This window comes from Bubalus kerabau, chromosome 4 (assembly GCF_029407905.1).
Source record: "Bubalus kerabau isolate K-KA32 ecotype Philippines breed swamp buffalo chromosome 4, PCC_UOA_SB_1v2, whole genome shotgun sequence".
In the NCBI taxonomy this organism is placed as follows: domain Eukaryota; kingdom Metazoa; phylum Chordata; class Mammalia; order Artiodactyla; family Bovidae; genus Bubalus; species Bubalus kerabau.
In genome coordinates, this window is record NC_073627.1 from 56,253,383 (window position 1) to 56,269,380 (window position 15,998).

General features: G+C 50.9%; 1 protein-coding gene across 6 annotated transcripts in view; it reads right to left on the reverse strand.

Annotated features, from left to right (window-relative positions):
- Positions 1–15,998, reverse strand: part of MSI2 (musashi RNA binding protein 2) — a 402,629-nt gene that overhangs the window by 253,202 nt on the left and 133,429 nt on the right. For all 6 annotated transcript variants that reach the window (XM_055577553.1, XM_055577552.1, XM_055577551.1 and 3 more), the window contains one exon: positions 5,912–6,004. In XM_055577553.1, the coding sequence (XP_055433528.1) occupies positions 5,912–6,004 (93 nt within the window). The remainder of the gene's footprint in view (positions 1–5,911; positions 6,005–15,998) is intronic.

Here is a 15,998-nt window from a genome sequence, read left to right on the forward strand (position 1 = left end):
ACTTCCCTTAGGGCTCGAAGGCCCCTTTCGGTCTCATTTCCATGGGGCTCGCCTTCAGTGAGACAGAGGGGGACTTTACAGACTTCTTTCGCGGGGCCTCGTCCTCCCATCGGCCACGGTCAGGGGCTGGCCCAGCAAAGGGTTAAAGCCCTCATGTCAAACCCGCACTCTCGGGCACTGGCCCAGAAGGGACATGGGAACCAGGGCAGCCAGTGATAAAGGCCGGATTGTAGCAGCCCACTGAATTGGAAATGACTTGTAGGTCTAATGAAACAGAACTTTGGCAGTAAAACAGAATGAAAGGAATGAGACAATAAAAGGCTGGAACAAAGGGTGCAGAGTCGGTTCAGCTTAGCAAAATAAGCTCACTTTGTTGGTGGGGAAAGCCAAAGCCGATTAGGATAAACCAATGACTAAGCGTAAGTCTTCCAAACTAATTACACAGTTCACCATGTGAAGTATAATTGGGAGCCTCCAGATGCGGGCTGCTCTGCTTTCAGAGAGTTATATAAAGTGAGAATTACCTAGCGAGCCCGCACCGAGCAGGCCTCTCGTTGAGGTGAACGGCTGAGAGGTGCACAACGGCTCCATCCGGGACGAAGCCGAGAATTCATTAAGTTTAAAGGCCTCTTTTTGATCTCCCAAATCCTATAAGTGAGAATTTTAGAAACCGGTACTTGAAGGAGGGGCCTAAAGGGGAGAAGGAGGAAGCTCTGGTACACGGAGCGGCTTTGATCCCAGGGCTTTTTAATAATCGCCACGCCGGGCTCGTCTGCACGACCGTGGCAGAGGAACAGCACCCAGCAGCCCGATGGATGGTCGGGGTTTGTGTGCTTGTATCGAGAGCATCATTTATGTGCCATTTTTCGGAGTGATCTATATACATCATTCTTGCCGGCAAGAAATCGCCAGCACAGATAGCATCCACTAGGAAACCTGAAGCAGTAAAATAAATTACCAGAGACCAACATTCCTGACAAATGAACCTTCTCCCTCTGACGGTGGGGGCTGCTCCGTGGTAAAGTGGGAGATGAGGTTTTATAAACGTTGAACTCGGGTGAAAATGAGTGACTCTGCAGGCTGCACGACCGTGGACAACTTACTGACCTCTCTCAACATCAGCTTCCTCATCTGCAGAAGAGATGTCCCACCCACCTCACTTGACATCCCTGAGAACCAGCTTTTTAATGCATTAAAACCTCAGCACAAAGCACATGGCCCTCTAATCCAGAAACATCAGAACACAGTAAAGAAGTTCACACTAAGATCTCAGCCTCACAAATTCTGCATCTTCCTTCATTCAGATCTAGCACAGGTAATAGGAAATTGGAAATAGTTTACAGTTTTCCCAGACCTTACTCAAAGGATGAAGATTCCAGTTTATAAATGGTAGCTTTTTCCAAATAGAGAATCCCTTCATTGCCCCTGGATCCTGAAGTGCACAAATTAACTCTACCACCGTTACAGCTGTTTTGTTGACTATTAGTACATCATGCTCATTACTACTGATAAATCACATCTTGTCTTGGTTACAGTCTATAGACACCGTAGATACCTATCTATCTATCTACCTATGTAAGTTTACTTAAACACTTTCTAAATTATTCAATTTTCCAAGCTTGAAACCAACCTTAGGAATAATCGAGTACAGAGGCTGGCAAATCATGGCCCATGGGACAAATGGGGCCCCAAACTTGTTTTCATAAATAAAGTTTTATTGGAACAAAGCCACGTAATGGTTTGTGTGTTGGCTACAGCTGCATTCTCTGTACAATGGAAGTGAGTAGCTGTAACAGAGCCAAAACTATTTACAAGTTTACAAGTAAAATCCTTTACAAGTTTTGCACGCCCTTCCCTGGGGTGGGAAGCTGAGGCCAGGAAAGCAGGGGCCTGTTAAGGTGCTGCAGCGGCGTCCCCATGCGGCCATGCCCAGTATGAGGGTCTGGGGTACCTCTTCTTACTTTACTCCAACGAGGGGGCCAGAATAACTACCCAGGGGGTGAGAACGGCACCAAAGTCAGCAGAGTCCTTAGGCCGCGACTGCACAGTCTCATCTTAAATACAAACAAGTAGCGACACCCCTAACCTGGGGACCGGGGTGTAACTCTCTGGGAAGCAAGTGGCAGAAAAGCACCAAAGGCAATTACAAGCCTCCAACTCGAGTTACATCAAGCTCTGGGTGTACAGTCCTGCACCCACTCCACTTATAGTAATGACATATTCAGCCCTCCCGAGCTCAGCCCCAGGACAGCCACCTTCCCCATCCTGATTGCCACCTGAAATAAACAGCCGAACAGCTGCCACCTCAGGAAAGATGGGAAGAGGGAGTACCAAGAGGCCTGACAACAAGCGAAAACTGCAAAGAAGGCGGCAAACTCTGAGCGGAGGCTGCGGAGGGGCGGGAGGCTCTGGACCGGGAGGAAGGAGGGCGTGCACTCTGGCTGTTACACTGCCCGGTTCACCTGGGTGACCTTTGCTGAGACTTCACCTCCCTGACCTGTGCTGTCCACCCCCTGCAAACGGGCTGCTGGGGACACCCGAACCCGCTGTGTGGAAGCAAGGAGGCCGTGCAGGCCCAGGTCCCCAGCACTGCCCCTGGGCACCCAAAGGGGACACCATCTCTGCCTCTCCTGGGCACCCTCCCTGCCCTAAGTCTATCTCACGGGTCAGTAAGCAGTTGAAACAGGGCCTAAGGTTTGGGTTCTGTTATTAGACAAGCCTAGAGGGGAAGTCTGTGACCTCTCAGGAGGCTGTGACCTTGAGACAAAGATACAGTGCCACCAAGACTCTATGTAACAATGTACAAAATGGGCAGGGCCCCCACCAGCACCCCAGAGAAGAATTAAGTGAGATAATAATGTAAGTCAATGGCCTGGCCCAAGGAAGAAAGAAAGTGCAAGTTCTAGTCGCTCAGTCCATGTCCAACTCTTTGCAGCCCCGTGGACTATTGCCTGCCAGGCTCCTCTGTCTACAGAATTCTCTAAGCAAGCATACTAGAGTGGGTTGCCATTCCCTTCTCCAGGGGAGCTTCCAGACCCAGGGATCAAACCTGGGTCTCCTGCATTACAGAGAGATTCTTTACTGTTTGAGCCACCAGGGAAGCCTGACCTGGCCCCTATCCAACACTTAACACGCACTCGCTAAATTATTCATTAAATTACACCTTCCTAATGTGCAGTTAGGAGACGGCATCGGCACCCCACTCCAGTACTCTTGCCTGGAAAATCCCATGGACGGAGGAGCCTGGTAGGCTGCAGTCCATGCTAAGGGTCAGACACGACTGAGTGACTTCACTTTCACTTTTCACTTTCATGCATTGGAGAAGGAAATGGAACCCACTCCAGTATTCTTGCCTGGAGAATCCCAGGGACGGGGGAGCCTGGTGGGCTGCCGTCTATGGGGTCGCACAGAGTGGGACACGACTGACGCGACTTAGCAGCAGCAGCAGCAGTGTGCAGTTAACCAACTGAAAAGATCCCCGAACAACCTGACACAGTGGGGAGTGTGCACAGGTGTGTGAGCAAACCTTATGCAAGTGTGTGCGTGTGTTTTTTCCGTCTCCCTCAGTCTGCCAATTTACTGTTACTCCTTTCACAGGTGCAGGGCTCACTCATGGCCCTTGAGACCCAGCAGCAGGGTCTCCCCTTCTGGAATCCTTCTGGACGCAAGTGAATTATACCAGAATCCTGAGAGGCAGTGGGCCCTACCCTAGGGAACACACAAGTCACACCAGCCACCAGCCAAACAAGGAACAAGCTCCTGTGAATACAGACTCAGCTAACCCGCAGAGCACACTGGCGCACCAGGCTACCAACACATGAGTGTACAGAGTGTGAGGGCTGGGATATGCTCAAAGGCCTCCTTAGTCCTTCGATAAAACACTTGGTAGGTTTATGCATCCTGCTGGAATCCGCAGATATTACTGCAAAACTAACTGAGCAGCTTTGGACCTGGCGAGTGCCAAGTCAGGGAAGACAGTCTGTGGCCGTCTGCAGACAAGAGGATGCGGTTCCCAGAGTAGGGACGGCCGCTGCTGCGGGTTCGCCACTTCCTGCCACCGGCCCACGGGCTGAGTCACAGCGCTAAGTGCTAATGAAGGACAACGGAAAGACAGAGCGAGAGAGAAAGGAGAGAGAGAGGGAGAGACCAGCGCCGGGCATGTGTGGAGATGTGGCAAGTACGAGCCTGTTCAGGATATTCTAACAGCCCATCTGGGCAGCATCAACTTTCCTGACATCCGCAAATTGGCCCATGAGATTCCAAGGCAGGTTACGGCTCGAAAAAGAAATCCCACTTCATGTTTGCAAACACTACCCCCCAGCCTGGTTTTAAAGGCGGAAACGGTAGCAACGAGGGCCGGCACTCCAGAGCCTTCCATTACGCAAGCTGTGTTTGTCTCATTAAATTATTTCCAATCTCTCTCCCTGGGCAGGGTGGGGCTTGGGGATGGACCCATCCCCCTTGGCACTCTAAATCAGTCCTGAAGAGCAGCGAGACAACGGACATCAGCACACTCAGCTATTCTTTATCCCGCCAGAATGAATCAGCCCCCAACTGGCAATGCCAGACAGTGCCGTGGGGAAGGAGCCTTTCATAACCGACCCGGAAGGGCAGTTGAGTGCCACTCAGAAAGCAAGGCTGGGCGGGAGGAGGCTGGGTTCTGGGAAGCATGGTCTCCCATCCATGCAGAAACGGATGAACGCCAGAAACAGGAAAATCTCCCGTTCTGAGGCTAACCAGGAGTCAAAGCCCGCCTCCCAAAGAGGAGTCCACGACAGGCCTCTCCTGGAGATGGGCCCCCAGCTGGCCATCACTGCGGGCAAGGAATGAAAGCACAGAACTTTCAGGCCGGCCAGTGGGCAGCCGTGCCTTTCTGCCACCCAGGGCACGCGTGACGGGTGTCATGGGGGAAACGAGTGACGGAGCTTAGGACGGTGTCTTCCAGGACCCTGGGCATGCAGCCCTCTGCACTCCCGCCCTGCGGCGGGAGCATGGGGCACACGACATAGGCCTGTGCAGAAGCAGCCCATCGCGCCTGTGGACCCAGGACCGGGCCCACAGCTGCTCAAAGACACACAGGCGGCGGGCCTGCATGTCCACTCACCCGCCAGCCTTCTGGGACACAAGAGCCCACGGGGGGGCGCCGCATGATAGCCAGCAAGGCTCGGCGCCCCGCAAACCACCCTGTGGGGGCCAGGGGGAAACAGTCCTCCGAGGAATGGGGCCCCCTCAGGAAGAACCCACCCTCTAAGGCCGTGCCTCCCCGCCAAGCAGAAAGGGGCTGAATGAATCACCCACGGTTACACACCCTGTCTGTCTGTCTGACTCACGCATTCTCACACTCGGTTTCCTGACTCCTCTGGGGCCTCCTGAGTCGCTCCGGGCCCAATCCCCCGGCACAGCCCAGGGGATGATCGTACTGCTGTCTCCTGGACATCCTGACAGGTTCGCGCCCAGCATCTTCCCTGGGTTTCCTCAGGCATTTGACAGGGGAGGAGGGCTCAGTCCCCAGGGAGCCTCCTCTCTCAGTGCATCCTCCAGAAAGGCCCAGAACGAAGCCCAGTGCCGATGCAGAGACCAGCTTCTGCGGGAGCTCCTGCCCCGTGACTCCCAGCTCAGAGTCCCTTCCCTAGCCGGGGCTGCCCCCGTCAGCTCCCGGCCCAGGCCCCACACGACCAGCCAAGGCCGGTGAAACTGCACTCAAAGGCCGCTCTGTCTGTTCCTGTCAGCGCACGGGGCTCCGTGCCCACAAGCCAGGCTCTTCCATCTCAGCTCCTACCGAATCCCATTCACATCTCGACAGCCAAGTCCAAGGACGAGGCTCTGGAGGAGACAGTTGTGGCAAAGGCCGGGGCCACAGCAGCCACTCTGAAGGACAGAGGAGGCTGCCCCAGCCCCACACGCCCCTTACCTTGCCGAACTGCTCGAAATACTGCTTCACATCTTCCACCACGGTGTTCGCAGACAGTCCTCCTACAAAGATTTTCTTTGTTCTTGTGACCATCTGCAAGAAATGACAAGAGGAAGACAGGGGTTAACTTGGTTATCTGAAGCCACACTCACCGAGCTGTTGAACAAGCCTCTCTGCATACTTCTCCAGAGAGGAAGGCGATGTGAGGACTATCTCAGCTGCTCAGAGCAGGCCCTTCAGACGTCTCAGGATGCCAGAGACAGTCACGAGGAATACCTTAGGCCTTCAGGCCGCAACCTGAAAGCTGGCGTTTCATGCAGATGGAGAGTGGACTTCAAAGCCTCACTGGCCATAACACACAGCTTCATTGTGATGTGAAGTCACACGTCAGAGCTATTTTAAACCGAAGAGATGCGAACAAAGGAGAACTATGTACATAAAGACACGCTGCCCAGAAAGTACCCACAGAATGTGTCAGTAAGAAACTCACATGTAATTCAAAACTCTGTGCAGACTGCCTGCACGGAGCCATTCCGGGTGCTGGCTTGTGTCTGCCAACAGGACAGGCACTGGGAGGGTCAGCCCCTCGTGCCCACCCCCAGGGCTCCTGTCCCTCGGGGTTTCTCACCATTCCCCTTGACGTGTCCTACACTCAGTCAAGCCCAGCTGGTCCCCAGGCCTCCCCACCTCTGTCCACGCAGGTTTTCCTTGGGAGACCTCTCCACGCCTGTACCTCCCATGCCAAGCTGACTACCCTCCAAGATGCAACGCTCTTCTCCAAAATGCCAAATACCTATATGGCCGCCCCACACAGAAGCTGTGTCTCTCACTTCCGAGCCCCCTAACGCCGTGCCCCTCTGCCTCTCACACACTCGCTACTTTCCACTTGGTGCTCAAGTGAGTGATAATCCTGCCCTCCTTACCTCCTCCCCCAGGCTGTCTTCTGACTCCTCTCAGGATACCCTGCAGTTCAAATACAGGGCCAGGCACACAGAAGCCCACACCTGAAGTTTGCTGGATGCAAAAACAAATGAACTTCTGAAATGGTCCCCCTTCAAAATCCCACCAGTCCCAAAGCAAAAGGAGGTGGAAGTTCAGTGATGTCAGCTCTTCAGAGCGGGACCAAAAATGTTACATGGAAGAGTGAAAGACGACAAAATGAATTTTATTCTGAAAACTAAGTTAGGCTACGTGGGTTTGGGGGTTTTGTTTGTTTGGTTTCTCTTTAACATCAAATTAAAAAAAATGTAAAACTCAGTGGACACAGGATCTCCCCAGTCTAGTCACACACAATAAAAACACAACATCTTAACTCAACGGGTAGACTCTTGTCACAATACACACACACACATCAAATCATCACACTGGAGGGCTCAGTGGTAAAGAATCCGCCTGCCAAGGCAGGAGACACAGGTTCAATCTCTGATCCAGGAAGATCCCACATGCTGCAGAGCAACTAAGCCCGTGCGCCGCAACGACTGATCCTGCGCTCTGGAGCCCGGGGCTTGCAACTTCTGCGGCCCGAGCATCCTGGAGGTGTGCTCTGCAACAAGAGAAGCCTCCACGGTGAGAAGCCCGAGCGCCACAGCTACACGGGAGCCCCTGCTCTCTGCAACTAGAGAGAAGCCTGCGCAACAATGGAGACCCGCACAGCCAAACATTAAACAAACAAATAAAAGCATTTTTTAAAAATCGTCACATTGTGCACTTTAAGTATCTCACCATTTTATTTGTTAATTATACTTCCATCAAGCCGGGGGGGGGGGGATGTTTGATGAGAACATACAAAGAAAACCAAGACTGAAATCTTAAACCAAATCAATGAGAGGAATCTGAGAACATTAAAAGAAAAGCCACCCACCACATCACACACGTGTATGAAAAGTCAATGCAGGACACCCGAGTCTGGGGGGCGTGGCTGCCTGGACCACTTATCACCTAGTCTCCGGATACATCTGCGGAGACAAGGAACCAACAACCCCGCCCAACAGTCGAGACACAGCCCTCAAGACACACCGTCCTAAGGAGTGTGAAAGGCGCTGGGGACCCGGCTTCTGTGTCTCAGTCTGAGTGTGACCACAGACAGCACCCACTCCAGGCTGGGTTCTGCGCGCTGCACGGCGGTCCTCTACCAGAGCTCCCAACTAACCCTGAACCCTCCCGGATCTGCAGGCCGGGTGGCCCCGACGGGGAGGCTCCCTGACCCCAGGCCCTCACACTTCAGCTCAGTGGCTCCCAGACGGGACCCAGGCCACCAGAGCCCGCGGACCGAGCCCAACCCGGAACACCCCCGGAGCAGACGTCCTTCACTGTCTCGGGGACACATGGCCTGATGACTCTCATATGTCTCACTGCTGGGGACCGCCAGGCAGTGGTTAGCACGTGTGTCTAAAATCGTCCTTTACTATTTTTTTCATCTTTTTCAGATGAACAAGAGATTAGATGAGATACTGTACATGAGGACATTCTATGAAGATCCCACCAGTGTCCACACCACTGAGCTCCTCTGGCCAACGGGCAGGCACCTTATCTAGCTCCTTGTTCCTTTCCTTCCTTGTCTCCCTGCTTATCCATCAGTCCCCCTGGGGGGTCAAGGTCACCTTCACAGTGAGGCTCCACCAGGCCCTCACCTCATTTAAATCTCTCTCTACACTCCCTAATCACCAAATTTTACTAACCTAACTTTCCCAATGCATTCGTTCAACAGATAATACTACGAGCAAAGTGCTAGAACTTACATTCTAATGTAATATGGAGTTTAATCCACTTTAAAATGGAGGTATAATAATTAGCCTACCACACAAGATTCCTCTTAAATTAAATAACATATGCCAAAGTGTCTACTGGGACACCTCAGAGATGCTAAATACATGGTCACTGTACCTGAATTCAAAGTCAGTTACTAAATCCATCCTTCAAGCTCAGAACAAACGGGCAGTGGAAAGAAATCTTTTATCCAACACTTTGATAAATCAACCCTTGTTGCCCCATTCTCTTCCACTATCATTTCAAAAGCACTTTCCAGCATCTCCACGTGGTTTCAGATTGGCAAAGACGCCCAACAGTTTCATTTTATATTTTTCATTCCTTTTTTTTTTTTACCTCCAGCAAAGCAATTAAATATCTATAAAGAAACACTAACGTGATCTACAAACATGCACTCGTGGAATTCTCAACTTAAAGCGACTCTGGAGAGACATTTCGTGAAACGAACCCCATGGTCTCATTCAGACATGGTGTAGAGCCAGGTGGGTGTAGACAGCTGGCCCTATTTCTATTCCAGTCGTTCACACGGACCAACATGTGTTCATTCTAAATAACAGAAGTCAACAGCACGTTCATTCCCCAGTAACTGGTGAGACAAGAAGGTCCCCTCTGACACCCTCTACTGTTGCCCTACGGCCATAAACCTGCCAGGACAGAGCCCTAAATGCTGGGGAAGACACTCAGTTATAAATCTACACAGTCCCAAAACAGTCTTTAAAATACTTTATTTTTAAAACAAGGATGAGAAATTCCAGGCCCCAGACAATGCGCCAAAATGTTCAAGTGACTAAAACATCCTCTCCAGGAACCAGCTCAGCTGCAGAGATGGGTCCCACTCTTCAGCAAACACTGAAAGGAGACCAATGTAATCAAAACCTTCCGAACATGAAGAGGCCAGTGGAAAGACGGGCAACCCTTGGTCAGCTGCTCGCCGACGTCGTGGCTTCAGGAGGGGAGCGCAGAGGTGGCGGGGAGCTCTGCAAGTGACCCCTCCCGCCAGGGGCGCTGCGGGAAACGGGAGCGCTTCATTTTGTCAGTTCTGGGGGCGTCACTGCCACACGGGCTGCTCGCTGCTCCATGATCTGCACTCTGGAGAGGGACGCAGAGGGCAGCGGAGGATGCTGGAATCACACGCACTCCCATTTCTCTCCCACCTCCATGACTGCTCAGGACAGCAGGAAGAGGGCTGGGTAGAGATGTGGCATCCAGGGTCTCCAGGCACTCTTAAAGAAGGAAGATCCTCAAATCCCCATCAGTACTGTCCAGGTTTCACTTCTACGTATGCGTGTTCTTGCGTGTGTGTGTGTGTGTACATGCCTTGGGGGGTACCTCTCTATTCCCCATCCTTGAGTCTTGGCTTCTATTTACCCCAGGAACCATGCAGCACCCCCAGATCTTTAACCCTCTTCTGCCTTTGGAAACAGTGAGCAGGCCTGGTAACTTGCTGGCCCCTGACTCTCTAGTCCTTGGTATTATAAAAAGTCCTCTCTGCAAAAGGGAACCCTCTTACACTGTTGGTGGGAATGCAAACTAGTACAGCCACTATGGAGAATAGTGTGGAGAGTCCTTAAAAAACTGGAAACAGAACTGCCACGTGACCCAGCAATCCTACCGCTGGGCCAGAATTGAAACTGAACACATGGACCCCAGTGTTCATCACAGCACTGTTTATAATAGCCAGGACATGGAAGCAACCTAGATGTCCATTGTAGAAGAATGGATAAGAAAGCTGTGGTACATATACACAATGGAGTATTACTCAGCCATTAAAAAGAATACATTTGAATAAGTTCTAATGAGGTGGATGAAACTGGAGCCTATTATACAGAGTGAAGTAAGTCAGAAAGAAAAATACCAATACAGTATACTAATGCATAAATATGGAATTTAGAAAGAAGGTAACAATAACCCTGTATGCGAGACAGCAAAAGAGACACAGATGTAAAGAACAGACTTTTGGACTCTGGGGGAGAAGGCGAGGGTGGGATGCTTTGAAAGAATAGCATTGATACATGTATATTATCATATGTGAAACAGATCACCAGTCCAGGTTCAATGCATGAGACAGGGTACTCAGGGCTGGTGCACTGGGATGACCCTGAGGGATGGGATGGGGAGGGAGGTGGGAGGGGGGATCAAGATGGGGAACACTCATACACCCATGGCTGATTCATGTCAATGTATGGCAAAAACCACCACAATATTGTAAAGTTATTAGCCTCCAATTAAAATAAATTAATTAGAAAAGTCCTCTGCACACAGAGGAGGGACCCACTCGTGCTTCCTTCCTGTGCTAGGCCCTTCGGGTACCTGTTTTCCAACCCACAGCCTCCACACTGACACACACAGTGCACCTTGATGGAGAGCCACCCGCCTGCACAAGAGAGAGCTCAGCCTGAAACCCTCCAGGAGATGGATCTGAAACGTCCTTGCCTCGGCACTTTTGGCGGAAGGGCTGAAGGAGAGAGCCACCCGCCTGCACAAGAGAGAGCTCAGCCTGAAACCCTCCAGGAGATGGATCTGAAACGTCCTTGCCTCGGCACTTTTGGTGGAAGGGCTCAAGAAAACGCTTCGGGTATGTGAATGCTTTTCACTCTGAGAGACACGAGATACCCACCCAGAGCAAGAGCCCTGCAGCCTTGGGGACAGCCCCTCCTCCAACAGATGCCTCCTTTTAGGGTCCAGGGCCACATTCTGGGAAGTGTTGTGTGTGTGTGTGTGTGTGTGTGTGTGTGTGTAGCACAGAAAGGGGGTGGGGAGGGTTCAGGCTCTCACAAATCACTGCTGCAAAGTTTTGCATCAAGACCCATAATTTAACTAAACATCACTGCTCTCCATGCACCTCTTGGCTCAACAAAGAAAACCCCAGCATCCATTCCAGTTTGGAAAATTGCTGTTTACACATACGAACTGGCCAAAGCCAGCTGCTAACTAGGGCTGCAAAGGACACGCCACCTTCCTGCCTCTAACCAGAGAGCTGACTTTTTTTTTTTTTTAAGTTTCAAAAACTCTCTTTTGAAAAATGTGTTTCCATCTGAAATGGTCACTCGGAGTGGAGCCACTGGTTTTACTTTTATAAAATCTAATAAAGCAGGGGTGTGTGTGTGTGTGTGTGTACTCATAGCAGAGGGTGGGGCTGTTAGAATCTTTTCTGATGAGATTGAAGGGGAAATTTAACCCCACCAGCACTGGCCCAAGATATTAGCTTCACCCAAGAAAACAACGAAAAAACAACAAATATTTGTGATCCTAATAAAAGCATGGAAAGGCAGAAAATAGCTCAGTAGAGTCTGAAACGGGTGCAAGAGAGGCCCAGGGAAATTAAGTCAGCTCTTGCCATAACCATGTTCCTGAAAAGAGTTCACATTCCCCTTAGTGAAAAGCACAAGACATCTACACCACCCAAGCACATGGCCTCTCTGCAGATGTTCTCCCATTTGAGGGAACCCCGAGCTTGAAGGAGCCCCCAGAGGACACTAGAATGCTAGCAGTGGGTGGGCTTCTGCAAATCTGACTGCTCATTATCCCCATTATACAGATGAAAAAATCAAGTCCCAACAAGGTGACTCACGGGCTAGTTAAAGGCAAGACAGAGACAAGAGAGAACTGGTATGCTGGCAGACACCATGCGATTTCATATGAGACTCTAAATTTGGTGAATACCTTGTTCTTCAGAACCTGGGATAAGACTGTATGGTATCATCAACTCTGCATTTGAGAACTAAGCCTGACCTTCTATGGTAAAGAAGCTCCAAGAGGGCTGACTGAGGTCACAGGAGTCCCAGGCCCCATGGCCCCATCCTCCAGAGTGTTTCTTCCTAGAGACCTGCCCTCTACAATTCCCAGGTTCTCTCCATATTTTCTTCCATTCTTCCCTTCTCCCTGTAAACGACCACTCTCGCCAACCACTAACACCCCCACTCCCACCACCATCACCATCACTTCTGAATCCAAAGGCAAAACTCACTTAACACACAGACTCAGAACACGAGTCAGGAACTTAATCTTCTCCAGAAATTTCTAGACTCATATGTGGAAAAGAGACTACATTGGTGTGCTGGGTCTACTGAAATTCATGTCCACCTAGAACCTCAGAATGTGATCTTATCTAGAAAGAGGATCTTGCAGCTGGCAAAATTCGTAAAGGGGCTTGAGATGAAAGCGCCTGGGTGAAGCTGCTGTTGTTGTTCACTCTTAAGTCACGTCCAGCTCTTTGCAATCCATGGACTGCAGCACAGCAGGCTTCCCTGGCCTTTGCTCTCTCCTTCCCGGAGTTTGTTCATATTCATGTTCACTGAGTCAATGATGCCATCCAACCATCTCATCCTCTGTCTTCCCCTTCTCCTCTTGCCCTCAATCTTTCCTAGCATCAGGGTCTTTTCCAATGAGTTGGCTCTTTGCATCAGGTGGACAAAGAACAGTCCTTCCAATGAATATTCAAGACAGATTTCTTTTAGGATGGACTGGTTGGATCTCCTTGCAGTCCAGGGGACTCTCAAGAGTCTTCTCCAGCATCACAATTCAAAAGCATCAATTCTTTGGCACTCAGCCTTCTTTATGGTCCAACTCTCACATCCGTACATGACAACTGGAAAAACCATAGCTTTGACAAGATGGACCTTTATCCTATAGGATGGGCCCTAATCCAATGAGGAGTCCTGATTAGAGGAGGAGAAGGGTCTCACATACACACACACACAGGTACATACACATACAAACCAGAAGATGGTCGTGTGAAGATGGAGGCAGAGATGGGAGACGTGTTCACGAGCCGAGGAATGCCGGCAGCTCTGAGAAGCTACGAGAGAGGTAACGAATGGTTTCTCCCTCAAAACCTTGGAAGGGGCTCTGCCAACACCTCTACCTCTGACGTCTAGACTGCTGAACTGTGAAGGAGCACATCTGCTGCTTCCATCATCCAGAGTGTGGCAGCCCCAGGAACCAACACAGAGACCGCCTTGGGGGAGGCCCCAAGACACCGTGACCTCAGCCCCCCTTTCCTCGGTGACAGCGGACTGTGGTCCACAAGGGCCCTCCACCATGACGTGATGGGCAGGAGAAAGCTACAGCCCGCATGTGACCGGCCGAATCCGCCTCCCAAGAAAGGCAGGCCACACTCATCACTTGCACACCCACTGTGGCGGGGATCAAGGCTCTGCCTCAAAGCGTGAGGTGAGGCGGCGAGGGGGTCAGAGAAGCAGAGCCAGCCTGAGGAGAAATGATCCACCGGCTGCAAGCATCTCTGACCGCAGGCAGAGGGCCGGGTCTGACGCGAGGGCAGGCCCCGTCCTGGCCAAAGGCGCCCTCCCCCGAGTGAAGGTGCCTGCGCCTCCTTCAAGCTCAAGCGCTCTGTCCCCGCTGCGGGCAGAGCCCTCCCCACCGCGGCCATCCTCAGGCCTCACAGCGCCCTCAGCCAGCTCCAGCCTCCCTTCCACAGCCGCGGACACAGGTGCAGGCACACGAGAGCCCGGAGTCCCAAAATGGGGCGTCCCAACCCTGAGCTCGTGGGGTCTCAGGCCCCCGACCAGGGATCAGACCCCACCCTCTGCCTTGGGATGTGGTGTCCCACCCACTGGACCACCAGGGAATTCCTCAAACTTCTTATTTGCTGAATCTCCTACACCTTTTTAAAAAGCATACATATCTATATCTATATCTATCTATCTATATATATATAATCCCCACCCCCTGCAGTGCTTGAGCTTCTCAAGTTGTGGTGCCTGGGGTTAGCTCCTCCACAGTATGTGGGATCTTAGTTCCAACCAGGGATTGAACCCACGTCCCCTGCAATGAAAGGCAGATTCTCAACCACTGCACCACCAGGGAAGTCTCTGATACACTTCTGCTTGTAACTTCCCAGCAGAAAGAACCGGGGAAAGGGAGATGGTGGGGGGGGTGGGGAGGGAGCCATGAGGAACATGTCTGACTCTGCCCTTTTCAATTCTGAAGCCGAGATGCGAGACCAGCAGGCCAGACGCTGCTTGTGGGCAGATCAAATGGTGCATTCACTTAGGGAAACAGTCTAGCTAATCGTCGAGTTATCATAGGTCTCAACAATTCCAGTCTTACTATATACCAAGAGAAATTAAAATATATGTCTATCCAAAACCTTCCACACAAAACATTCACAGCAGCAGTCTGCTCTTTGTTCGTTCATCAAAAAGAACAACCCGAATGCCCATTGATGGATGGATGGATAGACGGATGGATAAATTAAACGCGATCTATCTACATAATGGAGTATTGTGGGAAATCACTTGGGTCGTATCCGACTCTTTGCGACCCCATGGACTGTAGCCCGCCAGGCTCCTCTGTCCATGGGATTCTCCAGGCAAGAACACTGGAGTAGGTTGTCATTTCCTCCTCCAGCGGACCTCCCCAACCCAGGGAGCAAACCCACGTCTCCTGCAGCTTCTGCACTGCAGGCAAGATTCTTTTGCCACTGAGCCACCTGGAAAGCCCAGTGGAATATTATGTGGTCACAAAAAGGAATGGAGCACTGCCATATGCTCCAACGTGATGAGCTCTGAAAACACTGCACCAGCCATAAAAGACCACATACTGTGCAGCTCCATTCATACGGAACTATGATGGGGAAGACCAGAGAGACAGCATGTAGACTAGCGATTGTTTAGACCTGGGGCAGAGTCAGGAGGTGATAGCTAAAGAGTATGTGACTCCTTTGTGAGGTGGTGAAAGTGCTCCTAACCTGGCCGTGGTGATCTGTGCACGTACTGGTGAGCAGATCAAAAGCCACTGGCCTATACATTTCAAACGGGTAAATCATACGGCATGTGAACTGTGTCTCACTAAAGTTGTTTGGGGATTTTTTTTTTTTTTTTTATATAACAGGCCAAAAAGATCCCTAAGTCAAGAATCTGAATGCAAACAGGACTTAAACCCAAGTGTCTAAGAAAGCATGTTTCCCACTTGTTTCATCCACCAGCTAATTCTGTGTACCTTGACTCACCCACCCTGACCACTGGACAAAGGCTGTAACAATATGTGATATTGTCAACTGCAGAAATTAAGAGGAAACGAATCACATTCATAACCCTAAATGTTCCTCAGAGCACTCTCTCCCCATCTATAGCTATTAGCCAGAAAGCATTAGGGTTCAGGCCACAATTTGGCATTTACTCTAAGTAACTTTAAAAGTGGAAGGAAAAAAATAGCCTTTGTCTATATGGGGCTAGAATACAATTCACACAGAATTAGGCGACATAGCCAGGTTACAACCTTACCTCTGATTAAAACAACGTTAACTCACCTAAAAGAGCGTGATCTTGTAATGAAATGATGAGCCCGCCAGCTTCAGCAG